General features: G+C 49.0%; 1 protein-coding gene across 11 annotated transcripts in view; it reads left to right on the top strand.

The window, feature by feature from the left end:
- DNAAF8 (dynein axonemal assembly factor 8) overlaps window positions 1-26,200 on the top strand; it is a 152,775-nt gene that overhangs the window by 60,467 nt on the left and 66,108 nt on the right. For all 11 annotated transcript variants that reach the window (XM_044979365.1, XM_044979361.1, XM_044979358.1 and 8 more), the window contains one exon: window positions 25,777-25,893. In XM_044979365.1, the coding sequence (XP_044835300.1) occupies window positions 25,777-25,893 (117 nt within the window). The remainder of the gene's footprint in view (window positions 1-25,776; window positions 25,894-26,200) is intronic.

The following is a 26,200-nucleotide window of genomic DNA, read 5'->3' as shown; positions in this document are numbered from 1 at the left end:
GGTCTTTTCCCTGAAGGTCTAGCAAGGACCTTCTTCTTCCCTTCCCGGATATAATGCATTTAGCCGCTGCTGCTCAGGCTGTTTACCTTATCTACTGATTTCAGAGTGGTAGTTGTGTTAGTCTGTATCAGCAAAAACAACGTGGAGTCCTTGTGGCACCTTAGAGACTAACAAATTTATTTGGGCATAAGCTTTCGTGGGCTAAAACCCACTTCATCAGATGCATCACTCCATGCATCTGATGAAGTGGGTTTTAGCCCACGAAAGCTTATGCCCAAATAAATGTGTTAGTCTCTAAAGTGCCACAAGGACTCCCTATCTACTGAGTGTGTCCCACTCATTGCCTTCTCGTAGCATCAGCAGCGTCTGTCAGTCGTGTTGTTTTCCCATAATTCCCAGGTCAATATAAGCACAGATACACAATCCCAGGAATCAGTGGACACTGCAGTGTTGTTTCATGACTGAGCCGATTCCTTTGAAACAGATGCAGTACAATACTTCTTATATAATTCTAATCAGATTCAGGGGTTAATAGTTACCCAACACCAGTCAATACAATGAAGAGGTGGGCACTAACAGTTTTGCCTATATGATGTTCCACCTCCTTAACTGAAAAGGCAGCTTCTCTCTCATTGATGTGCAGCCAACATAGCTTCAAGCACTGAAAAGTTATCCAATATATTTGTACAAGATAAATCTGGTGCTTATTTGTAAGGCATAGAATAAGGCCTCATTTAAATCAGGCAGAGCTTTTATGTCTGTCCCTTATTAGAGGAATTTTAAATCATTAGAAATTGAACAGCCAGGCAGCAAACCCATTTTGTGTGAGGGATCTCTCTCAGCCTGGCCTGCTTAGAAGAAACTAAATCAGATAAAAGGCCAGATTTCCCCCTAAATTTCAGGTGCTCAGCACCTCCTGGGGATCACTCCCTTAATTACACGAAGGCCACATCACATCATGGCCCTTTAACCAGACCAACCTACTTTTAAAACGTGAAGCTTTCAGTTAAAATTCTGATCTCTCTAAGCAAGCTAGAATCGGCCAGATTTTCAGCTGACGGGGACTGGTACTATTGACTATACTGGAGTCATGCTGATTGACACCAGGGCACAATCTGTCCCAGAGTTACTAAAAGCCTGCTCCATATCGGTTTTACATGTGAAATTCAGTGTTAGCTTTAATCAGCTTGAAAACTCTGGTGTAGCACCAGCGATCATTATTATTTATCACTGATATCACAGTGGGGCCCAGAGTCCTAACTAGATTGGCATCCCATAGTGCAGAGCATTGGACCCATGGTTAATAAATACAGAGCTCTGCCCCATAGACCTTACAGTCTAAAAGACAAGTCACAGAAAGATTGATGAAACAATCAAGTGGACAGGAGTGGGGAGAGAGGAAAATGGGGTAAAAAATGCAATAGGATGTCTTAGTCCAGCCTTGCTCTGTGCACAGCGGGTAACCAGTCAGTAGCATTAATCTTTATACAGACTTTTTGTCAGAGAGAGAGAAAGAGAACATTTAGTTTCAATCAGTTGATCCAGTAGTTTCTCAGCAGATTTTGAGTCCCAAAATAGATCACTTTGCCCTTGGTGCCTTACTTTGAAAGTCTCCGTTATTAATGTTATACATACTTTATATCGATCTGTGGTATTTTGGATATCCAGAGCAATTTCACAAGGGGATCATTAAAACCTCAAGTTAGGTTCGGAGTGACATAATCCTTGTGGAGGTTAGCAATTAGTGTTCCATGTCAGCAAAAACAGGATTGCTTCATTTTAATATAAAATACAACTAACTGCATCTTTATATTAACCCTTGGGCTGCTGTGTATTTGTCCTGATAACCTCCTTCCCCTCGCCTGTTCCTTAGTTCCAAGTGAACAAGACTTACCTCCTTAGTATCTCCAGCAGTGTTCTGAGCACTAGTGGGCAAGCAGTCTCATGCTCCCTGCCTGCTTTTTCTTGGCCACTCTGCAAAGAGCCACCCTGGGCTCCCAGTCTGTGCTAGTTCCCAGCCTGCTGTGGGAATTAGGGAGGTGGATTATATCTAGAGCAAATGCCAAGAGAGGATGGGAGCTCCTGCTGAGGGGAGGTGGATCAGGACTTGCTCAGCTGTGAAGCACTGGCTCTGCCTCACTCGCCCATGGTGGAATCTCTCCAGTGGCTCCACCATAGCCCTGGAAATTAGCTAGTTCCCAGCTGACTTCCACCAACAAGTGAAGGGTTGTTTTCCTTTTTCATATGATAGTTCTGCTTAATAATGGGCCCATCCTGAGTTCCTTACTTTTTACTCAGGTAAGACTCCCATTGACCATGATTGGAGTTTTGGGCCCAGTCCAAATTCTCCTAGGTGTAACTTCCATTGAAGCTGAGGATGAGTGCTGTCCAAAAAATAACAACACAGCACAATATGGGGTAACAAGAACACTTGGTGGCTATATGAAGACTGAAGGCATATCACCGAAGGCATACAAAATTCACTGCTGTAGTATTTCCACACACTGTTAATATATGGATACAGCTCCCTAGAAAACAACCTGCCTCCAGAATTTGTGGTGAACAACATGCCTCATAAGAGATCTACTCCCATATATACAAAAGACCAAAGTAGAGTCTGAGTTTTCAAAGATGTGATCATTTTAGTTTAATGATAGGTATAAACTTCTAGCTGCAACAAAATACATCTGTCCAATACAGATGATACCAGAGTGTGCTTCATGTTATGGGAACATAGTCTCTAAAGATCATGAAGAATGAGGAGCCATTTGGGAATTTCTCGGTCTGAACATTCTGAATTCGATCAATTAGGCTTTAGTTTCCCAAGGGAAGAGGTTAAAAGCCCCCATCCCTTGGGACATTTAAAACTAGACTAGAGAAAGCACAAGAAAATGTATGATGGGGAACTGTCTTGCATCAGCAGAATGACCTCCTGGGGCTGTTCTCTGATTAAAATTTAAGAAGCTCTTTCCCAGAGAATATATTAATGGGATATTTGAATAACAGCATTTGTATGACACAGTTGACAAGAACCATTAGAGTTTTGCAATGCCTTATAGATGTGGTGTTCATTCTCTTCTCCAAAATATATGTTATAATATCTCCTCACTCCTGAATCTCTGCTCTTAGCATGTGACTGACAAATCCCATAGCTGCAGAATTTTAATGCCTTACATTGTCTTACCAACAAGCACCATGCACTTACCCCTGGTAAGGGGGAACAGCACCTGCCTCTTACTAGCCGCTTTTTTACCATCACCGCTGATGGAAGAGCTCCCTTGCACAACTGCTGCTACTGTCACATCAGCATTTCATCATCTTCACTGACATCTTCACCTGATTCTCTTTAGGTTCTTGGCTGCAGAGCTGCTACCTCTAACTGTTGTCTGTCAAACAAATAAATAAAAATTGCATTAAGTAATGTGGTCTGGGCTCAGCGCCTCACAGATCTTCAGATGTTTTATTATTCTTTTACTGCTGCCTGTGCTATCTCTTTCTCTCTTCTTTTCACACAGTCTGAGAAACAGTCTACTGGCTTCAAGCTGCACCCCAGGTGTGGACATATCGTGTCCTTCATGTGTGGGTATGACAGTTACCTGAGATACCTTGGGTGCACCATGACTTGGCTGGCTGTGGGATCTGGGAGCTCTCAAGTCCCAGTGTGTGCCTCAGGGCTGTGCTTGCCTCCTCTGAATCTTCTGTTAAGCCTGATGCCAAATCTTCAAGGGCTTCATTATCAAGCATCTCAGCTGGGCATTAGGACTCTGCCTTAATGCATGTCTGACAGGATCGACCCTCCACAACAGTGCTTTGGCATCTTCAGAGTGACCGGCCTGTCCCAGTTGGAGTCACTGGAGGATGCTGAGAGATTGGCATGCATGATGACTGCCCTTGATGGTGCTGGACGGCAAGGCCAAGGCACCACCTTTCTCAAAGCAGAGATCAAAATCCTAATCAAGGAGTGCTACTCACCTGCATCAGTAACACCTCACCAGTCCTTGATTAGTCAAGGCCTCCTGCTATTCCATCCCTTCTTGAGCTGATACTGAGAGGCCAGCTACCAGGCATTCCTGCATCTATTGTACAGCCTGATGAACTCATTACATTGCCTTGGCTGCAGTGCTTATATATGCCTCACATCTCACCTGATTGGTCAGACCATTCACCCAGTGCTGAGTCCACTTGGGGCTGACTCACCCACCCTGTCAGTGACTCAGATGCCCTGGACCCCATCTGTACAGTGATAATGTGGCTGTACAAATGGATGCCTAATTGCAGACTTAATGAGTTGCTGCATTACCACACTCCAGAATCCCAGTTTACAGTGAAAAAAAAAGATGAAATCCTGACCCCACTGAAGTCAATGGGAGTTTTGCCATTGGCAAACTCATGGTTGAAAAGCTAACCTTCAGAATATGACCCAAATGTAAACTAACACGATGTTTGCCTGAAACAAGCCTGGAGAGGTGTGAATTGCTCCAGTTCATCACAGTGGTTTGTTCACTCTGGAGCCCAATGACTGCAAATTAACTGTGAACATGGTTAACTGTTCCACAGATGATTTGTTAGCAGAACCATCCAGCTAACATTCTTATCCATCATAGCTGGATGTGATGGTACATACTAGGGGAGGAGGATGCAGTGGGGTATCTAGTTGCTGTCAATGTTTTCTGAAGGACGGGAATGTGGAATTCAATCCTGCTTTCTCCTACACTTAAAATCACCTCTGTCCCTGCCCTTAAGTGGGAAGAAGAGAAAACAAGTTACATCCCCATCCCACAAAATCCTCAACTACCTCATGTATGTCAGTATCCAGAACTGCTCCTCTCCCCGCCATCCTGGGTGACAGAAACCCTAATTGCCCTCTCCCTAGCCATCCAAACCTCCATCTGCCCCAGGCTGATTGCACAATGCATTCATGCATTTTCAATACTACAATCTCCCCCACACTGAAATTCTGGGAGTTCTGTAAAACACATGGAATTTAGTATCACAATAAATAACACAAGGGATTGGACCACATGGTGGCAGAGAAGGGAGAACATTTAGCAGTAGTGCCCCAAATCAAAGGTCCTTGCAGCCTAATTATGGGGTCCTTGCCATGTAAATCTGAAGTCCCTGCAGTACACAGTCCCTGCTGTGCTACATCGGACTTGGGTCTTGAATATGTCTCACCACTGGTGCCTGTGCACCAGCTTTCAGTGCCTGTGGCCCTGGCATTTTCTTTAATGCTGTTAATTAACGTTCTCACTGCCAATGGCATTGGCACAACTGAGGTTGGCGGCTCCTTTGTCAATGCCCCTGCCACTCATCTTGGCTTAAACCTGAAGATGCCAAATGAGGTGGTGGAGACAGTTCACCCTGTTAATGCAGATCATGCGAAGGAGCTAGGAGAGTTCTCTCAGGCACCCAATCCTTCTATGGCGATAGAGAAGAAAGCCAATGACTTTCTCATGGGGGATTTGAACAGCTTTTCTTTCCATCTGTTATGCTGGGAAGCACCAAGGGCTTTGGGGATGAGATAAGGAAGTAGCTAGAGTGTTCCCTCCCGTAAATCCTGCTATGGCTTCCTGCTTTGGCTGGGAAACATTTCTCAGGCTAGTAGATTCTATTTGCTACATAAAGATTATTTTCAGATTCTCTTGAGGTAGTTTGATGGTCAAACCTTCATCCAAGAAGGGAAATGTCAGAGCTCACTGTATTCTTGTGTGACAGCTGGAGTAGCCAGGCTCCTGTAGAATGTGCTTCCCCTTTCTACTAATGAAAGTAATAGAAACAATGAAGTTTCTGCTCTGTATTTTGCAACCCATTTTTGTTGTGCTGTGAAATCCCTTCTCCTAACTATGTCTGGCTTCATCTCTGCGATCTTGTCTGAAACAAAACAATGGCTCCAGGTTGCTTTTTAATGATTCTTTAAGAAAAAGTAATGTTTGTTTTCAGCCTCAGCTATGCTATAGAGCAATCTTCTCCAGTGCCTTCAGGTGACAGAAATCAGAGTATGTCTCCTGAACAACCACCAAGAGAACTGACAGTTATAAAGAAAAACACAGGATGCCACCACCTAGGAATGGGGCACCTCAGTCTTCTTGGAAATAACACTTTCGGCCCAGTTTTTTCCTGTGCCAAGCTCTGCTTTGTAGGGGGCTGTCAGGGAGATGATCAGGCTGTTCCAGCCCCAGCATAAATCAGAGCAGCTTTGGGGCTGCTGTAACTTCTGTCCGTTGCTCATAGTCCCCAAGGGACCATACAGTGAGTGAGAATTGTTCTACTATGTCCCGTTTCACTTCTGACACACCCTAGGTGCCAGGGTGTTGGGGGCCATTGGCATAGGAGCTGACTATGCTGCCTTGAGCCAGCAGAGAGTTCTTCTACTAGGGGAATTCTCGGCGGCCATTGAAGGCCAGCTTCCTCCACTTTACACCCCATAGTGGTGCAAAGTGGGTAGAACGTAGGCAGAGATTCTCTCCCACTTTCCCTAAAGATAACAGGAGGGCTTTCAGTCATGATGTGTAAGCTGGTTTAATGGGGCCTCAGGCCTGATTCTGCTCTCACACCACTGTTCCACTGGTGCAACACTGATCATTTTAGTGGAGGAAATGAGAAGAAAATCAGGTCCTGAGGCTAAGCTGATGTAACTTACACCTCCTTCCTGCCTCTCTCTCAGTGTATGTTATGCTCCCTTACTGGCATGTCACTTATACCCCTTTATCCATCACTTCTCATAGAATCATAGAATCTCAGGGTTGGAAGGGACCTCAGGAGGCCATCCAGTCCAACCCCCTGCTCAAAGCAGGACCAAACCCAACTAAGTCATCCCAGCCAGGGCTTTGTCAAGCCTGACCTTAAAAACCTCTAAGGAAGGAGATTCCACTACCTCCCTAGGTAACCCATTCCAGTTCTTCACCACCCTACTAGTGAAAAAGTTTTTCCTAATATCCAACCTAAACCTCCCCCTCTGCAACTTGAGACCATTACTCCTTGTTCTGTCATCTTCTACCACTGAGAACAGTCTAGATCCATCCTCTTTGGAACCCCCTTTCAGGTAGTTGAAAGCAGCTATCAAATCCCCCCTCATTCTTCTCTTCTGCAGACTAAACAATCCCAGTTCCCTCAGCCTCTCCTCATAAGTCATGTGCTCCAGCCCCCTAATCATTTTTGTTGCCCTCCGCTGGACTCTCTCCAATTTATCCACATCCTTCTTGTAGTGTGGGGCCCAAAACTGGACACAGTACTCCAAATGAGGCCTCACCAGTGCTGAGTAGAGGGGAATGATCACATCCCTTGATCTGCTGGAAATGCCCCTACTTATACAACCCAAAATGCCATTAGCCTTCTTGGCAACAAGGGCACACTGTTGACTCATGTTCAGCTTTTCGTCCACCGTAACCCCTAGGTCCTTTTCTGCAGAACTGCTGCCCAGCCATTCGGTCCCTAGTCTGTAGCAGTGCATGGGATTCTTCCGTCCTAAGTGCAGGACTCTGCACTTGTCCTTGTTGAACCTCATCATATTTCTTTTGGCCCAATCCTCTAATTTGTCTAGGTCCCTCTGTATCCTAGCCCTACCCTCCAGCGTATCAACCACTCCTCCCAGTTTAGTGTCATCTGCAAACTTGCTAAGGGTGCAATCCACACCATCCTCCAGATCGTTAATGAAGATATTGAATAAAACCGGCCCCAGCACTGACCCTTGGGGCACTCCACTTGATACCGGCTGCCAACTAGACATGGAACCATTGATCACTACCCGTTGAGCCCGACCATCTAGCCAGTTTTCTATCCACCTTACCGTCCATTCATCCAGCCCATACTTCTTTAACTTGCTGGCAAGAATACTGTGGGAGACTGTATCAAAAGCTTTGCTAAAGTCCAGAAATAGTACATCCACTGCTTTCCCCTCATCCACAGAGCCGGTTATCTCGTCATAGAAGGCAATTAGGTTAGTCAGGCATGACTTGCCCTTGGTGAATCCATGCTGACTGTTCCTGATCACTTTCCCCTCCTTTAAGTGGTTCAGGATTGATTCCTTGAGGACCTGTTCCATGATTTTTCCAGGGACTGAGGTGAGACTGACTGGCCTGTAGTTCCCTGGATCTTCCTTCTTCCCTTTTTTAAAGATGGGCACTACATTAGCTTTTTTCCAGTCATCCGGGACCTCCCCCGATCGCCATGATTTCTCAAAGATAATGGCCAATGGCTCTGCAACTCGGCCAACTCCTTTAGCACCCTCGGATGCAGCGCATCCGGCCCCATGGACTTGTGCTCGTCCATAGCCCCGAACTACTTCTTTCTCCACAGAGAGCTGGTCATCTCCTCCCCATACCGTGCAGCTGTCTGGGAGCTGACCTTGTCTGTGAAGACAGAGGCAAAAAAAGCATTGAGTACACTAGCTTTCTCCACATCCTCTGTCACTAGGTTCCCTCCCTCATTCAGCAAGGAGCCCACACTTTCCTTGACTTTCTTCCTGTTGCTAACATACCTAAAGAAACCCTTCTTGTTACTCCTAACATCTCCGGCTAGCTGCAACTCCAAGTGTGATTTGGCCTTCCTGATTTCACACCTGCATGCCTGAACAATACTTTTATACTCCTCCCTGGTTATTTGTCCAATCTTCCACTTCTTGTAAGCTGTTCTTTTGTGTTTAAGACGAGCAAGGATTTCACTGTTAAGCCAAGCTGGTCGCCTGCCATATTTACTTTTCTTCCTACACATCGGGATGGTTTGTTCCTGCAACCTCAATAAGGTTTCTTTGAAATACAGCCAGCTTTCCTCGACTCCTTTCCCCGTCATGTTATTCTCCCAGGGGACCTTGCCCATCAGTTCCCTGAGGGAGTCGAAATCTGCTTTTCTGAAGTCCAGGGTCTCTGTTCTACTGCTTTCCCTTTTTCCTTGTGTCAGGATCCTGAACTCGACCATCTCATGGTCACTGCCCCCCAGGTTCCCATCCACTTTTTCTTCCCCTACTAATTCTTCCCTGTTTGTGAGCAGCAGGTCAAGAAGAGCTTTTCCCCTAGTTGGTTCCTCCAGCACTTGCACCAGAAAATTGTCCCCTACACTTTCCAGAAACTTCCTAGATTGTCTGTGCACTGCTGTATTGCTCTCCCAGCAGATATCGGGGTAATTAAAGTCACCCATGAGAACCAGGGCCTGTGATCTAGCAACTTCTGTTAGTTGCTGGAAGAAAGCCTCGTCCACCTCATCCCCCTGGTCCGGTGGTCTGTAGCAGACTCCCACCACGACATTACCCTTGTTGTTCATACTTCTAAATTTAATCCAGAGACACTCAGGTTTTTCTGCAGTTTCATACTGGAGCTCTGAGCAGTCATACTGCTCTCTTACATACAACGCAACTCCCCCACCTTTTCTGCTCTGCCTGTCCTTCCTGAACAGTTTATATCCATCCATGACAGTACTCCAATCATGTGAGTTATCCCACCAAGTCTCTGTTATTCCAATTACATCATAATTCCCTGACTGTGCCAGGACTTCTAGTTCTCCCTGCTTGTTTCCCAGGCTTCTTGCATTTGTGTATAGGCACTTAAGATAACCCGCTGATTGTCTCGCTTTCTCGGTCTGAGACAGGAGTCCTCCCCTCTTGCAGTCTCCTGCTTGTGCTTCCTCCTGGTATCCGACTTCCCCACTTACCTCGGGGCTTTGGTCTCCTTCCCCTGGTGAACCTAGTTTAAAGCCCTCCTCACTAGGTTAGCCAGCCTGCTTGCAAAGATGCTCTTCCCTCTCTTTGTGAGGTGGAGCCCATCTCTGCCTAGCAATCCTTCTTCTTGGAAGACCATCCCATTGTAAAAGAATCCAAACCCTTCTCTCCGACACCATCTGCGTAGCCATTCGTTGATTTCCACGATTCGACGGTCTCTACCCTGGCCTTTTCCTGCCACAGGGAGGATAGACGAGAACACCACTTGCGCCTCAAACTCCTTTATCCTTCTTCCCAGAGCCACGTAGTCTGCAGTGATACGCTCAAGGTCATTCTTGGCAGTATCATTGGTGCCCACGTGGAGAAGCAGGAAGGGGTAGCGATCTGAGGGCTTGATGAGTCTGTTTGACCCTTGATCCTAACACATACTGTATGTCCTTTGAACCTTTAGCTTGGCTGTTTGGAGCTCCCATGATGCACCGTGATCTCCCCTCTGGATGGGAATGGGTACAGCAGGGGAGATGTAGTCCTGTCAGGGAGCCCAGCCCTTAGAGAAGAATGGGGATATGAGGCAACTGAACTACAACTCCCATGTGGGACTGCAGCATTATGTCCAAATAGAAATATTTTGTTTTTTGAGTGTTTAGTTTTCAAAGAAAAATAAAAAATTTCCATGGAAAGCAGCCACTTTTTGTGAAAAAATCATTTTTCCAGAAACCCAATTTTCCATCAAAAATAGTTTTGATGGAATATTTTCAACCAGCCCTGGTAAGGAGGCATCATTGGCAGAGCAGGGGGTTGGGTGGGTGTGTGAAAAGAGACATGGATAGAAAATAGAGGATAAGGCAGAGTTGATATTTAGAGCCCGGAAGGTGACCACAGGAGATTTAACTCCCCTATTGAAACAAGTTCTTTCAGAGAGGCCTGGGAACAGGGCCTGGGTCAAGAGAAATGAAAACGTCACTCCTCTTGTGTGCCAACATGCATCCAGCCGGCCATCACTGACTCGTGCTGAAAGGGAGCGGCAGAAAAGATTAGAAATAAATGGGCTTCCCTGGGCCCTGAATGATTTTGACATTATTCATGGTTTCTGATAACAGTGGGCAGGGGCAGCTCCAGGCACCAGTGCAGCAAGCACGTGCCTGGGGCAGCAAGCCGTGGGGAGCGGCCTGCCAGTCACTGTGAGGGCGGCAGTCAGGCAGCCTTCGGCGGCATGCCTGCGGGAGGTCCACCGGTACCACGGCTTCGGCGGCAATTCAGCGGCAAGTACGCCAAAGGCGCGGGACTGGGAGATCACCCACAGAAACGCCGTCGAATCCACATGATCAGTGGACCGCCTGCCACCGAAGGCCGCCTGACTGCCGTGCTTGGGGCGGCAAAAAACACAGAGTCGCCTCTGACAGTGGGATCACTCAGCTGCCCAGCAGGGGATGGTACATTATGTACCAAAGCCAGCCTCATCCACGAATTTTATCCATCTGCGTTTACATGATTCTTCCCAAATATGTGGCTAGATTTCTATACAATGCATGCTGAAAGAGGAAAGTGCTGGAGATCCCCTCTTCTCAGACGTTTAAAACTAGACATTAGCTAATATATTGTAGGCACCAGTGGTGCACTCACCCCTGAGGAGAGGGGTCTACCAGATCAACCAATAGGACTTCCTACCTCCACTTTCTATGACTCTGTGAATAGCATATTTGGGATAACTGCCAGACAATACAATCTGACATATCCTGGGTACAATTTATAGAGGCCTCTGATTCCATGATGTCCATTAGACATCACTTCTTTGTTTGCTAGCTAGCAATGGGGATTTTACTGTGTCCGATAAATATATAAATGGCCTGATTTTCAAAACCTAAGATGTCTAGGGTCTAGGGCCTATGTGCAGGTGTGTACCTTTGTAGTCACAGTCACTGCAATATAAGATGGCCCATAATTTGTAATTCATTCCCTTCCTGCACGTCAATGAGAGGGTCTTTGGGCCAGATTATGATTCCAGTGGCAGGAGTTACTTCACTGAAATCAATAGGTTTAAGCCTGATGTTACTGAGATTAGTGTCATTTATAGTGAGTGAGAAATAGGTAATTTCAACTGAATTCTGCCCTTATTTACCACCATACAATTTCTTACTTACTTGAGGCTGCAGAGGTGTCAGAGACAGGGCTTGGCCCAGTTGATTTAAGTAACAAAAAGGTAATGAAATAATGCAAGAAATGGGAAATGGAGATTGACACTCAAACTCCTACAATGGGGCAAACTGAGAGTCAGCCTCTCTCTCGAGTTTCCTAAACTATGTTAGGTTGTGTCCTAACTAGAGCTGTGTGAATAGGAGATTTGGCCACATTCTGGATCAAGTTTGGTTTGATCACTTTTACCTTCTTTCTCTTCCACCTTCTTGAATATTCCTGGGGGTGAGATTTTGTGCCAGGGTCAGCCTGCATGCATGCAACACCACAGCTCGTGTACAAGTAACACCCTGTTTGTGTTCAGATATGTGATAGTACCAAGAGTGCTTGTGGGGCCATCATAGATCTTGTGGGCTTAGGCATGAGGACGGTAGGAAGTAGAGCGAGAATAGGGAGGGAAATAAGAAGGGATTTCCTACAATAAACAGGATTGTTTGAACATTGTGAACAGCAGCGGGGGAGAGCTGGGGTCTCCAGTTGCACAAAGGTGCTGGTAAGGTCTCTCTCTGAGAGACACTTGGCTCATGTGCTATGGAATGCTCACAAGTAATTGAGGGAGTGGTATGATCACCCAGACACAACTACCACAGGTGCTGCCGCACATAGACATTCCTGTAACTGTGCCACCGGATAGGTGTCCTGCCCAAGGGCTGCTGACTGGGACCTTCCCATCTGCTGGTCAGAGCTAAAAAGCAGGAGTGAGGTGGCAGGAGACGGGCAAGGGAAAAAGGCCGCAGCAACAGGAGCAGCAATGTGCTGGAGAGGTCCTTGCTGCTGCTGCTGCATGAGATTGGTGAGTAGTGAAGTGACCTCTGAGCAGCTGCTAGGGATTTTCAGGATTGGGGTCTCTGGGGTTTCCCAGCCTGCATGACCTAATCTGCATTGCACTGCTACTTGTGTAGCACAGAGGAACTGACAAGGGACCTTTGGAACCAGAGTCATTTTCTTTTTAGCTTAGGTTGGTGATTTCTCACTTCTGTTTCTATAATTGTCATATTTTCCACAGCAAAGGAGTGTGATGTCACAGGCAGAAGCTGGTACTCAGTGAGCTGCAGAAACAACAGGACAGGTCCTCCATTGGTGTAAATTGAGGTAGAATCATTGACTTCAACAGAGCCATGCCAATTTACAGCAGCTGGGATTTGCCCCTATGGAGTTCTGCCTGTTGACACCAGCTGACCTCAAAATTCTGTTTCCATGCAAATGACTCTTATAGTGTTAATAATTAATAATCATTAATAATAAAACTAAAACAAACTGCTGCAGCAACACAGAGCCAGGAGGTGTCAGTGGAGTTTTAACATTACTTAAATGAATCGCCTTTGGTTGTTGTTGTTGTTTCTAAACATTTATAGAAAGACATAAAGTCCATATTATTTGTCCGACAGAGCAGAATATCTCTCATGCTTACACAAATAAACTGTGTTATATGTGCTGTGTAGGCCAGAATGGCCAGTTTTTTGTGTAATTAGCCCAGGCTCTATCTATAATAAAAATGTTAATGAGGCCTTTGTGAAATTCCATTTCTTTTCCATGGAATACTGTGCCAAACCCAGGACAAATGGCTACAAAGGGAGGGGTAGTAATTAGTCCCAGAGGGGTTAAAAGGCCTCTCCCTATCCATTGAGGAGAGATAGCCATGGAGAAATAAGGTTCAGCTGGAACAGGGGTTACCAGGGAACTAATTAGGTTCAGCTGGCCCCAATTGCTGGAGACCTTTTTAAACCCTCCCTGGCATGGAAGCAGGGGGGAGAGTGAGAGAAGCAGAGAAGCTGCCAGCAAGTAGGTGCAGCAGGACTCTGAACTCTTCCAGCAAGAAAGATTGCACTCTGTCCCCAGAAGGGGAGAAAACCAGCACAAGGGACTGACTGAGGGAAAGATCAGCCCGACCCTGCATGACCTGGAAGGACTTTGCTTTGCCCAAGCCTGTGTCTCCAAGGCAAAAAGTGACTGAGCCAGCTGAGGAGAAGCAGGTACTTTGCCACACGTGGTGTCAGGGGTGGGATTTGATAGTGAGTGAGGCTCTGTGGCAAGCCATCTCAGGGCAAGGTAAATCACAAAAAAAAAAAAAATGGAGGACGTAGTGAAGGCGTTGATACAGGCTACTGCGGCTCAACAAGAGGCTACCAGAGTACAGGTGGCAGCCCAGCAAGAGTCAGTATGTGTCCAACAGGAGACAAACCAGCTGCTGATGAACCAGGCGGCCCAAGATCGAGCCACCCTGAATGAGGTAGTGAACCAGTTGAAAGCCCTGACCACGCTGACGCACGGGGCCCAGGGGACCCGGCTACTACGGGCGAGCAACTATTTACAGAAGATGACAACAGACGACAATATAGAGGCATATCTCCTTGCATTTGAGAGGACGGCACTGCGGGAGGCCTGGCCCCAAGACCAATGGGCAGGCCTCCTGGCTCCATTCCTGTGTGGGGAGGCCCAGAAGGCCTACTTTGACATGACCACAGAAGCAGCTATGGATTACCCCAGCTGAAGGCGGAAATCCTGGCGAGGACAGGCGTGACGCCGGCCATAAGGGCCCAGCGCTTCCATGAGTGGAAGTACCGGGATGACAAAGCACCAAGGTCCCAGCTATTTGACTTGATACACCTCGCCCAGAAGTGGCTCCACCCCGAGACCCAAGGGCTGGAGAAGGTAGTGGAAATCCTGGTATTGGACAGGTACATGAGAGGGTTGCCGCCGGACATACGAGGGTGGGTTCGCCAAAATGATCCCTCCTCTTGTGATGAACTAGTTGCTCTCGTAGAGAGACACTTAGCAGCCCAAGAACTTTCTCGGACCACCGGGGAAGGGAGGCGCCAGAATCGGAGACCAATCTCTGCACCGAGGCCCCGGTTTGCCCTAGTACCAGGCTGGACAATGGATGGGAGGAAGGAGGCGGAAGAGCAGCCGGCAGTCCCGGAGAGACTGGAGGACTGGGGGAGAAAGACAAGGGGGATAAATCCCAGCAGCCCGAAAAATAGGGGGCTGCCCTGAGCGGGGTACCGATGTTATGCCTGTGGCGAACTGGGGCATATTGCTGCCTAATGCCCAAATCTCGGAGAGCCTATGCAATGTGAACTGGGAGATATAGGGGGACCATGTGATCTAATAAGTCTAGTCGGGGTTGCGATGGTCCCTCATAAATACAGTAGGCCTGTTAAGATGAATGGTATAGAGACCACAGCATTAATTGACTCGGGAAGTGCAATCACATTAGTCTCAGGGAAGCTGGTCAGGCAGGACCAACTATCCCGGGCCAAATGCTCGGGAATATCCTGTGTGCATGGGGATGTCAACTATTATCCAACCATCCCCGTAAGCATAGAAGTTCTCGGAAACCCCACTAAGCTGACGGTGGGAGTAGTTCCGAAATTCCCCTACCCTGTCCTTATTGGACGAGACTTCCCGGGGTTTGATGGCCTACTCCCCGGGGACGAGGTGGAAGAAAATAATGACCCTGGGACCCAAGGTGTGGCCCAGATAGGTGATCCTCCCCCAGCCTTCCATGAGTTTAGCCAGAATTTGTTCTCTCCGTCGGGAAAGTCCAGGAAGACTCGGAGGGAACGGAGGGCGGATAAAAGGAGGGGGACGAGGATCCTGACCCAGTACCAGAAGTCTACGCTGGCAGGGGAAAGAAGGGGCTCAGCTGACAGCGGGACTGGGTCGGCCATCAACAACCCTCTCATTGGACCTGGTTCCCCAGGGGCTTTCCCCGAGGGGGAGACGGAGGTAGACCCCCCAGAATTTTGACAAATGGGGACTGCATGCGGGAATTCTGGTCAGGATCAGGCCAATGATCCCATATACCACAATATTCATAAGGAAGTAGTCGAGGTAAATGGGGTCCCAGTGGAGGGGAGAGTTAAGGGCCCAGGGCCATATTATATGATTAAGAAGGACCTGCTATATAGAGTAGTCCGTGTCCAAGAGCAAGTCATAGAACAACTCTTGGTCCCCCGGAAGCATCAGAGGGCGGTAATGGATCTGGCCCACAGTCATCTGTTTGGGGCCCATCTAGGGGTAGATAAGACCCTTGATCGGATTCTACAGAGGTTTTTTTGGCCTGGCATTTATGCGGCAGTCCGGCGATATTGTACCTCCTGTCTGGAATGTCAAATACATGGGCCCCAACCACACTTAAGGGCCCCTCTGGTACCTCTGCCAATTATCGAGGTTCCATTTGAGCGAATAGCTATGGACATAGTAGGGCCATTGGAGAAGTCAGCCCGGGGCCATCAGTACATTCTGGTAGTACTAGACTATGCCACCCGATACTCTGAGGCCATACCCCTACGGAATACCATGTCCAAGACCATAGCCAAAGAATTAGTCCAGATTTTTTCCAGAGTAGGAATACCAAAGGAGATCCTGACGGACCAAGGGACCCCCTTTGTGTCTAAACTGATGAAGGACCTATGTACCATGCTCCACATACGGACCCTTAGATCATCGGTCTACCATCCCCAGACCGATGGCCTTGTCGAACGTTTTAATAGGACATTGAAAAACATGTCATGGAAAGTGATTAGTCGTGAGGGGAAAGACTGGGACGCCCTGCTGCCTTATGTGCTGTTTGCCGTACGGGAGGTTCCTCAGGCTTCCACTGGATTCTCCCCCTTCGAGCTGTTATATGGTCGCCACCCCAGGGGCATACTGGACCTGGCTAAAGAAGACTGGGAAGAACAGCCGAACCCGGGGAGAAACGTTGTGGAACATGTGCTGCAGATGAAAAACAGAATAGCTCGAGTTGCTCCCATGCGCGAACACTTGGAGAAGGCCAAAGGGGCACAACGGACGTACTACAATCGTCAAGCAATGACCCGTAAGTTCCAGGTAGGGGACCGGGTGATGGTGCTCATACCCACAGCGGAGAGCAAGCTCCTGGCCAGGTGGCAGGGGCCATATGAGGTAATAGAAGCTATAGGAGAAGTCGACTATAAGGTCCGACAGCCAGGTCGCCGGAAGCTGGAGCAGATCTACCATATAAATCTGCTGAAACCATGGCAGGATAGAGAAGCTCCGGTGGTTGCGCTGGGGGCACCATCCCCTAAAAGCAACCAGCCCGACCTGGTGGGAATATCCCCGGAGTTGACTCCGGAACAACGATCAGAAGTGATCAGCCTGATGAAATGCAACCAGGATGTGTTCTTGGAAAAGCCAGGCAGGACTACTGAGGTTCACCATCACATCTTCACAGAGCCTGGAGTGAAGGTGAACGTCAAGCCATATCGGATCCCGGAGGCCAAGAGAGAAGAGATTAGGAAAGAGGTCAGGAAGATGCTGGCCTTAGGAGTCATCGAAGAATCTCATAGTCAATGGTCCAGTCCCGTGGTTTTAGTGCCTAAGCCGCATGGCAGTATGAGGTTCTGCAATGACTTCCGCAAGCTGAATGAGGTGTCCCGATTTGATGCATACCCTATACCCAGGATAGATGAGCTGATTGACCAATTGGGAAAGGCACGGTTTATGTCTACCCTTGCCTTACCAAGGGCTATTGGCAGATCCCCCTGGCCAAGGCCGACAAGGAGAAGACAGCCTTTGCAACTCCAGAAGGACTATATCAGTACACTGTTCTCCCCTTTGGGTTGCATGGGGTCCCCGCTACTTTCCAACGGCTAATGGACAAACTGTTACGACCCCATGGAAAGTATGCGGCAGCCTATCTCGATGACATCATCATATATAGCCCCAACTGGGAGACGCACATGGAGAAGGTAGAAGCGGTCCTGGACACCCTGAAGAAGGAAGGACTGACTGCAAATCCCTCCAAATGTTCAATCGGGTTAGCTGAGGCCAAGTACCTTGGGTATATAGTGGGGAGGGGCGTGGTGAAGCCCCAGCTCAACAAGTTAGAAGCTATACAGAAGTGGCCCTGACCACTCCAGAAAAAACAGGTCAGAGCATTCCTGGGACTAGTGGGGTACTATAGACGGTTCATTCCCCACTTCACCACCAGGGCATGCCCATTAACGGACCTAACCAAAGCTCGGGGCCCAGACATAGTAAAATGGTCTGCTGCAGCCGAAGCCGCTTTTGCGGATCTGAGGACTGCCCTCTGCACAGACCCCGTACTAGTAGCCCCGGACTGGGGGAAGGAGTTTATCCTACAAACGGACGCCTCTGAAGTAGGGCTGGGGGCGATGCTTTCACAAATGGTCGGAGCTGACGAACACCCCGTCCTCTTCCTCAGTAGGAAGCTCCTACCTAGGGAACGGAAATACGCCATAGTGGAGAAGGAGTGCCTGGCAGTAAAATGGACCATAGAAAGCCTCCGCTACTATCTACTTGGACGGAGGTTTACCCTGGTCACGGACCATGCCCCTTTGCAGTGGATGCACCAAAACAAGGACAAAAATGCGAGGGTAACAAGACGGTTTCTGTCGCTTCAACCCTTCCACTTCACAGTATGACATAGGTCTGGAACCCAACATGGCAATGCGGATGGCCTGTCAAGGGTGCACTGCTTTCCGACCCAAGTAGCCCAACCCCGTAGTGTTGAGCGTGGGGGGGAGGATATGTGGCAAACCCAGGACAAATGGCTACAAAGGGAGGGGTAGTAATTAGTCCCAGAGGGGTTAAAAGGCCTCTCCCTATCCATTGAGGAGAGAGAGCCATGGAGAAATAAGGTTCAGTTGGAACAGGGGTTACCAGGGAACTAATTAGGCCTTGTCTACACTACAGGACTATTTCGAATCTACTTAATTCGAATTTGTGGATTCGACCTTATGAAGTCGAATTTGTGTATCCATACTAAATACACTAATTCGAACTTCTGAGTCCACATTAACGGGGCCGGCGTCGACTTTCGAAGCGGTGCACTGTGGGAAGCTATCCCACAGTTCCCGCAGTCCCCGCTGCCCATTGGAATGCTGGGTAGAGCCCCCAATGCCTGCTGGGGGAAAAAATGTGTCGAGGGTGGTTTTGGGTAACTGTCGTCATTGAACCGTCAATCACGCCCTCCCTCCCTCCCTCCCTGAAAGCGCCTGCGGGCAATCTGTTCGTGCACTTTTCTGGTCAGTGACAGTGTGGACGCCACAGCACTGCAAGCATGTAGCCCGCTGCGATCCTCGCCGTTTTCTCCTCCTCGCACTTTATCGTCCACCTCTTCCACATTCAGCTGCTGAGAAATTGGGCTACTTTTCAATGGTTCTGCAAGCACTGGGGGACCATAGGGGACGTTTTACCAACATGAACGTCGGATGGCCGGGCAAGGTTCCTGATGCGTGTGTTCTCAGGAACTGTGGGCTGCTCAGACGCCTGCTGGAAGGTAGTTTCTTCCCGTACCACGAAATAACTGTTGTGGATGTGCATTTACCTATAGTGATCCTCGGTGACCCAGCCTGCCCGCTAATGCACTTGCTCATGAAGCCCTATACAGGCACCTGGGACAGCGACAAGGAACTCTTTAAATACCAGCGAGCAGCGAGCAGCGTGACCTGTGACTGTTCAGTTTCTTTACAGAGAAGCTGAACCTGCCCCTGTTTCTTTACCCAGTTACTGTTGACTCTCCTCTTCGATTAAATACCCCGTTCTCCCCGTTTCCTCCACTTCCAAGACACGTGTAAAAATAAAATACATGTCACACTGTTACTGAGGAGAGGTTTCTTTATTCATGACTTTTCGTTAAAGGGTCGAAACTGGAACGCAGAAAAACGGTGGGTAGGGTGTGCGCTGATGTAAAGACCGCCTCTAAACTCAAGGAATGACAGGCTCCTGCTCCTACAGCGGTCCGCATTGCCGGACTGCTTGTTTCAACGGAGCTTGCCATCCCTCCTTTTTGGGATTCTGTGTGCGGGGGGCTATGTGGCCTTGTGGCGGAGGAGGACGGATACAGATTCCTCTGCTGCGTGACTCAGCGGTCTAGGACAAGGACCGCTGTATAAGATCTGTAACCGCCCTCCCCCGCTAAAAAGTCACATCCCCACCGCCCACACAGAACCTGGAAACCACCTCCCATACCGACCACGGTGCCTGCTGACTGCACTGTGTGTGTTACCCGCTGCTGATCCGGCCCCCGTGTCTGTACCCTGGGAAAGGTGCCTGTCCTATGCAATTAGCAACACACTTCCCCACGCACCCCATTCAAACACAGTCTTCAGTGAAAAAACATGACGGAAACAGTACTTAACAGCAAAGTATTTTTATTACTTAAGTACACAGTTATGGGATGGGACTGGGATTGGGACTTGTTTGAGTCCGGAAGGGAAGGAATTATGCAAACGTAGGGTATGAGAGCTTTTGGTTACTTGAGCACTCTGCTGGGGTGCAGTGACAGTATTCACGGCCCAGGGCGGGCATCCTCCTGGTTATTTAGGGTGAGGGGGGTATGTGACTTTGTGGCGGGGGAGGGCGGTTGCAGAGATACTGCCGGGGGCTCTGTCCTGCAGCGGTCCTGCAGAACATACACAAGTCGCCGGAGCGTGTCCGTTTGCTCCCTCACTAGTACAAGCATTGCTTGAGTCGCCTTCTTGTGTTCCTCACGCCACCTCTCCTCCCATTCGCTGTGTGAGCGCTGGTACAGAGAGACTTTCTCCCTCCACTGCCTCTGCTGGTCCGCCTCGGCTAGGTAGCAGCCCACACATTCATCGAAAATCGTGTCCCTTGTCTTTTTCTTTCGCCGCCTAATCTTCGCCAGCCTCTGCGAGGTGGATGCTGTGGAAGGTCTGGAGACAGTGGAAGCTATGAGATGGGAAACAGTTAGTGCATTCCTTGCAATGATAATTTTTTGCGAACAATTAACTGAGTCTAGGCTGTCTCTGTGAATTTTTTGTTGAGACCCCTGTGCCAGCTGTTGCACAAATCATTTGCGCGGTGGATTCTGGGTAAATGTCGCCAGTCATTCCTTCCTCCGGGAAAGCAACGGCAGACAATCATTTCGAGCACGTTTTCCATGAAATGCCCTGGCACACGCCATAGCGTGGCAACAATGGACCCTATTTTGCCTTTTGTGTATGTCACCGTATGTGTACTGGATGCCGCTGACAGAGGCGGACCAGCAGCGCTACACAGCAGCATGCTTTTGCTTTTGCATGACAGCAGCGATGGTTACCAGGCATACTGCACCGTCTACCATACCATGAACTGGTAAGAAGACGGTAATAAGATGGTCATGGTTACCTGTCCTTTTGCACTGCGCCATTTGGTGCTGTCATAAGTGCCCCTGGTCGATCAGCCAGGGGCGCAAAAGCAAAATTTGGGAATGACTCCCCGAGTCAATCCCTCCTTTTTGGGTATCTAAAAATAGAATCAGTCCTGCCTAGAATATGGGCAACTGTACTAGAGAACCACTGTATCATAGAACCAGAGACCACAGCTGCTCTCTGTCCAATCCTGCATAAATTTTTAGCTGAACGCTATTCACAGGGTGTGCTCCTGAAACAACCCCAGCTGTTCATTCCATTCTTCCCCCAGCCTTCCTGGGTTCCAATACCATTGTCCCCCCACTTGTGTGATGAAGTAATATAGAATGCATGAATAAGACACAGGTAGTCGTTTGTGAGAAATGAGTGGAAGGAAGCCTCCAGCTGCAATGATAGTCCACAGATGACATTAAGGGGTGTGGAGGAGGGAGCCACTCATCCCTCTGCTAGTCCAGGGGCAATTGAATCTTTTCTTTACAATGAAGGGTGGGGGCTGATGGAGCTCAGCCCCCTGTCGCAATGATGAGGACGGTTACCAGCCATACTGCACCATCTACCACGAAAAATTAGCACCAGGTGGCCTTGACTGACCGGTCCCAAGCAAGTTGGTATGGTTGTCATGGTTACCAGCCCTTTTGCACTGCCCCATGTGCCAATAGGCTGATGGTACAAAAAGATGGAAATGCATCCTCATCATCAGCCATCCATAGCGTGGGGGGAGCAAGGATGTTGGTGTTGAGTGCTGCACCATCGCGTCTATCTGCAGCATTCAGTACAGATACGGTGACATGTAAAAGAGTCAACAGAGGATTGTTTTCCCTTTAACTTCTGGGGGTCGGGGGGGTGCGTAAATTGCCGAGCTATGCCCCGACCCACCGCGGACACTGTGTTTGACCCTAGAAGCATTTGGAGATCAGCCAAGAATGCAAATGCTTTTCGGAGACAGCAGGAACTGTGGGATACCTTGCGTCCTCGTTCCCCCCTCCCTCCATGAGCGTCCATTTGATTCTTTGGCTTTCCGTTACGCTCGTCACGCAGCTGCGTGCTGAGTCTGTGCTATGCCGTCTGTCCGTTTATTTATTAAAAATACTTTGGACCAGGCGTAACGTAACATTTCTTCCCCTACTTAGATGCAGGAGTCTCCGAGCGAGATCACCGTGAGGACGGGCACTGAAGGAGATAGAGAGCGCATGCTGCGTGAAATCTAGCACGAACCACGGACCTATGCAGCCGTGCTCTGGGAGGCAGTGCTCCCTGAATACCGCATGAAAGCCTCGCGCGGAAAAGTGTGCTATCACGGAGCACCCAATAAGGCAGCTCTCCCCAGGAACCTCCTGCTGGTGCTTATCGATTAACGGCAGGAGAGCTTCGTGGAGTTCTCCCAGGAGGATTTCTGTTCTATCACCATATATACAGAGACCTCCTTTTCACACACTTCAGATTCCTGTTATACCGTATTGTTCCGAGTATAGGCCGCTCCTGATTATAAGCCGCACCCTTAAAGTTTGGTGCTATTTTAAAAAAATTAAATTTTTAACTTTTTTTAACTTAAAGAAAATCTCAGCCGCGGCCGGGACTCAGAGGGCTCTAGGCTGCCCGCTGCGGCGGGGAGCCCAGAGCCCTTTAAATCCCAGCCGCGGCGGGGACTCAGAGGGCTCTAGGCTGCCCGCCGCGGCGGGGAGCCCAGAGCCCTTTAAATCCCAGCCGCGGCCGGGACTCAGAGGGCTCTAGGCTGCCCGCCGCGGCGGGGAGCCCAGAGCCCTTTAAATCCCAGCCGCGGCGGGGAATCAGAGCGCTCTGGGCTGCCCGCCGCGGCGGGGAGCCCAGAGCGCTTTCAATCCCCGCCGCGGCCGGGACTCAGAGCGCTCTGGGCTGCCCGCCGCGGCGGGGAGCCCAGAGCCCTTTAAATCCCAGCCGCGGCGGGGAATCAGAGCGCTCTGGGCTGCCCGCCGCGGCGGGGAGCCCAGAGCGCTTTCAATCCCAGCCGCGGCCGGGACTCAGAGCGCTCGGGGCTGCCCGCCGTGGCGGGGAGCCCAGAGCCCTTTAAATCCCAGCCGCGGCGGGGAGCCCAGAGCCCTCTGAGTCCCCGCCGCGGCTGGGATTGAAAGGGCTCTGGGCTCCCCGCCGCGGCGGGCAGCCCAGAGCGCTCTGAGTCCCGGCCGCGGCTGGGATTTAAAAGGCTCTGGGCTCCCCGCCACGGCGGGCAGCCCAGAGCGCTCTGATTCCCCGCCGCGGCTGGGATTTAAAAGGCTCTGGGCTCCCCGCCGCCACGGGCAGCCCAGAGCGCTCTGATTCCCGGCCGCGGCTGGGATTTTAAGTATTTTTATTGTTTTTTTTTTAAGTTCCTGATTATAGGCCGCACCCCTAATTTAAAGACTTAAATTAGGGGAAAAAAGTGCGGCCTATACTCGGGACAATACGGTATTAAGAATAAAAGTTAACATGGTTAAAGCACTTACCGACTGATCCTACCCCTGATTCAGGATCCGGGTTCCTGGCCGGGGAGGGTTGGTAGGGGATCTCCGTGACGGTGATGAAGAGATCCTGGCTGTCGGGGAAACCAGCGTTGTAAGCGCTATCGCCTGCCTCGTCCTCCACAAACCCTTCCTCATCTTCCCCGTCCGTTAACATCGTCGAGGAACTGTCCGTCGACACTGTCCCATCATCAGAGTCCATGGTCACTGGTGGGGCAGTGGTGGCAGGCTCCGTAGCGTCCGTTGGCCGCTTTGATTTTTTGGTAGGCTTGTCTGGGGTCCTTGATTTTCACGCGGCACTGCGTTGCATGACGGCTGTATCCTCTGTCTGTATCATGGCTTTGGAGACCTTCTCGTAGGTCTTTGCATTCCGTTTGTTGGAGCGCAGCTCCGAAAGCACAGACTACTCGCCCTCCACACCGATCAGATCGAAGAGTTCCCGGTCAGTCTATGCCGGGTCCCTCTTTCTATTCAGAGATTACATGAACTCCTCTGCTGGAGAGCTCTGCATTGCTGCCGGTGCTGCGGAGCTCGCCCCGATGTGCAACCAGAACGTCAGATTCAAACCGCCCAGACAGGAAAATGAATTCAAATTTTCGCGGGTCATTTCCTGTGTGGCTGGGCAGAGAATCCAAGCTCGGGCTGCTGTCCAGAGCGTCAACAGAGTGGTGCAGTGTGGGATAGCTCCCGGAGCTACTAAGTTCGATTAGCATCCACACCAAGCCTAATTCGAGCTAGCCGTGTCGAATTTAGCGTTACTCCACCTGCCGGGGTGGAGTACCAAATTCGAACTAAAGAGCCCTCTAGTTCGAATTAAATGGCTTCCTGGTGTGGACGGTTGAGCGGTTAGTTCGAATTAACGCTGATAAATTCGAATTAAAGTCCTAGTGTAGACCAGGCCTTAGGTTCAGCTGGTCCCAATTGCTGGAGACCTTTTTAAACCCTCCCTGGCATGGAAGCAGGGGGGAGAGTGAGAGAAGCAGAGAAGCTGCCAGCAAGTAGGTGCAGCAGGACTCTGAACCCTTCCAGCAAGGAAGACTGCACTCTGTCCCCAGAAGGGGAGAAAACCAGCACAAGGGACTGACTGAGGGAAGGATCAGCCAGACCCTGCACGACCTGGAAGGACTTTGCTTTCCCCAAGCCTGTGTCTCCAAGGCAAAAAGTGACTGAGCCAGCTGAGGAGAAGCTGGTACTTTGCCACAATACATTCTGATGGCATCTGAGCTAAAAAGACCTCTTAATCTCTAGGGTCAAATTCACGGCTGGTGTAAACTTGAGTTGTTCAACAAAAGTCGATGGAGCCACACTGATTTACACCAGCTGAAGATCTGGCTTAGAATTGATTTTTTTTTCCAGTCAGAGGGCTAAATTCTGCTCTGTGTAAATCCCAAGTAATTCCACTGATATTCCTGGAGTGACTCTAGATTTACACTGGTATAACTGAGAGCAGAATTTGTCCCATTAACCAAAACTTGGCCAATAAGAGTTCCCTCCGTGTTCTGTAGATACATTAATTCTTGGGCTGTATCCTTGCATGCTAATCTTCAAGCCAGAACAAATTGTTATGACTGGGAAGTAGCTGGCACGTCCTTAAACATAAGGCTCAAACTGCACTCTTGCAATTTGCTTGGTTTGCTGCACAGAAAATGCATACATAATCATACAAAGTCAGATGTGTAGTTTATGCTGGGTAATGAAATGCCTCCAGGGTGCTGCGATGTGGGGCTAAAGGCCAGCCTCATCTGCTTGAGTAGTGACTGTATCTGAAATAACAGGACCTCCAGAAATGTGGTGTGTTTGATTTGCTTTGATGAACTGACTCTGGTTTCATTCTTGTAACAACTGGCTGATTCCTAACCTGGTTGCAATGTACAACGGCTAATCAAATTCCGCTCATCATATAGCCCTTTCCAGTGAGATATTCAGAACCCTCACTGACAGGCAAGGCACAGAAGTGCTCAGCATCTTGCAGGCTTATATATAGGCCTGATCCTGCCATCCCCCATTGCTCGTAACACCCACTGAAGTCAGTGGGTGGTGTGCAAATGGAATGGTAGCTGGGTTGGTCCCTAATTATGTTCATTCTCCCAAGATACCAATTGTAACAGATCTGTGCGCTTGGATGGCATTTCAAGTAGTCTTTATTGCACCTAATGGGACAGATAGAACAAAAAATGCCATGATATTGGACTAATGAGTATAATCCTTTGTCACTTTTTCTGATCTCTAGCCTTAGCATTAACCATGCTGTCTTTTTCAGTTCCTGACTTTGAAGGATCAAGATAATTCACAAATAAGAGCTGTCTTTTGTGCATTTCAGGCAGTGGAGAAAGCATTTGCAATGCCAGCTGGATTCTACTGGCAGACAGTAGAGACTGATGAAAAATACTTCCCTAACAGTAGTGACATTGGGGCCAGTGCAGATATAGACACTGAGGTAAGAGCTCCTTTGTGACTTGCAGAATGAAGTGGGTATCTGAGGGATGATCAAAACTGGCATGAAATGTTTGAATTCATGTGATTGGTACGAATAATCAAATTTTAAACATTTCTCACTCAGATCTAAATGTGTCAGCCTAGCCTTTGGTGTCATCATTTTTCTTGTGCCTGTTGCCCCGAGCCTGAAAAGATTAAACTCTGAAATGTCTGGGCTGGAGAAATCGCTGCCAGCCAGGTGCATATCTGCAGTGGCAGACGCATTTTGAAAACCCAAACCAGCTTGACTGCAAACTGATTTGCCATTG

Source organism: Mauremys mutica, chromosome 11 (genome assembly GCF_020497125.1).
Source record: "Mauremys mutica isolate MM-2020 ecotype Southern chromosome 11, ASM2049712v1, whole genome shotgun sequence".
Classification (NCBI taxonomy): Eukaryota; Metazoa; Chordata; order Testudines; family Geoemydidae; genus Mauremys; species Mauremys mutica.
This window is presented reverse-complemented; position numbering and strand designations above follow the sequence as displayed.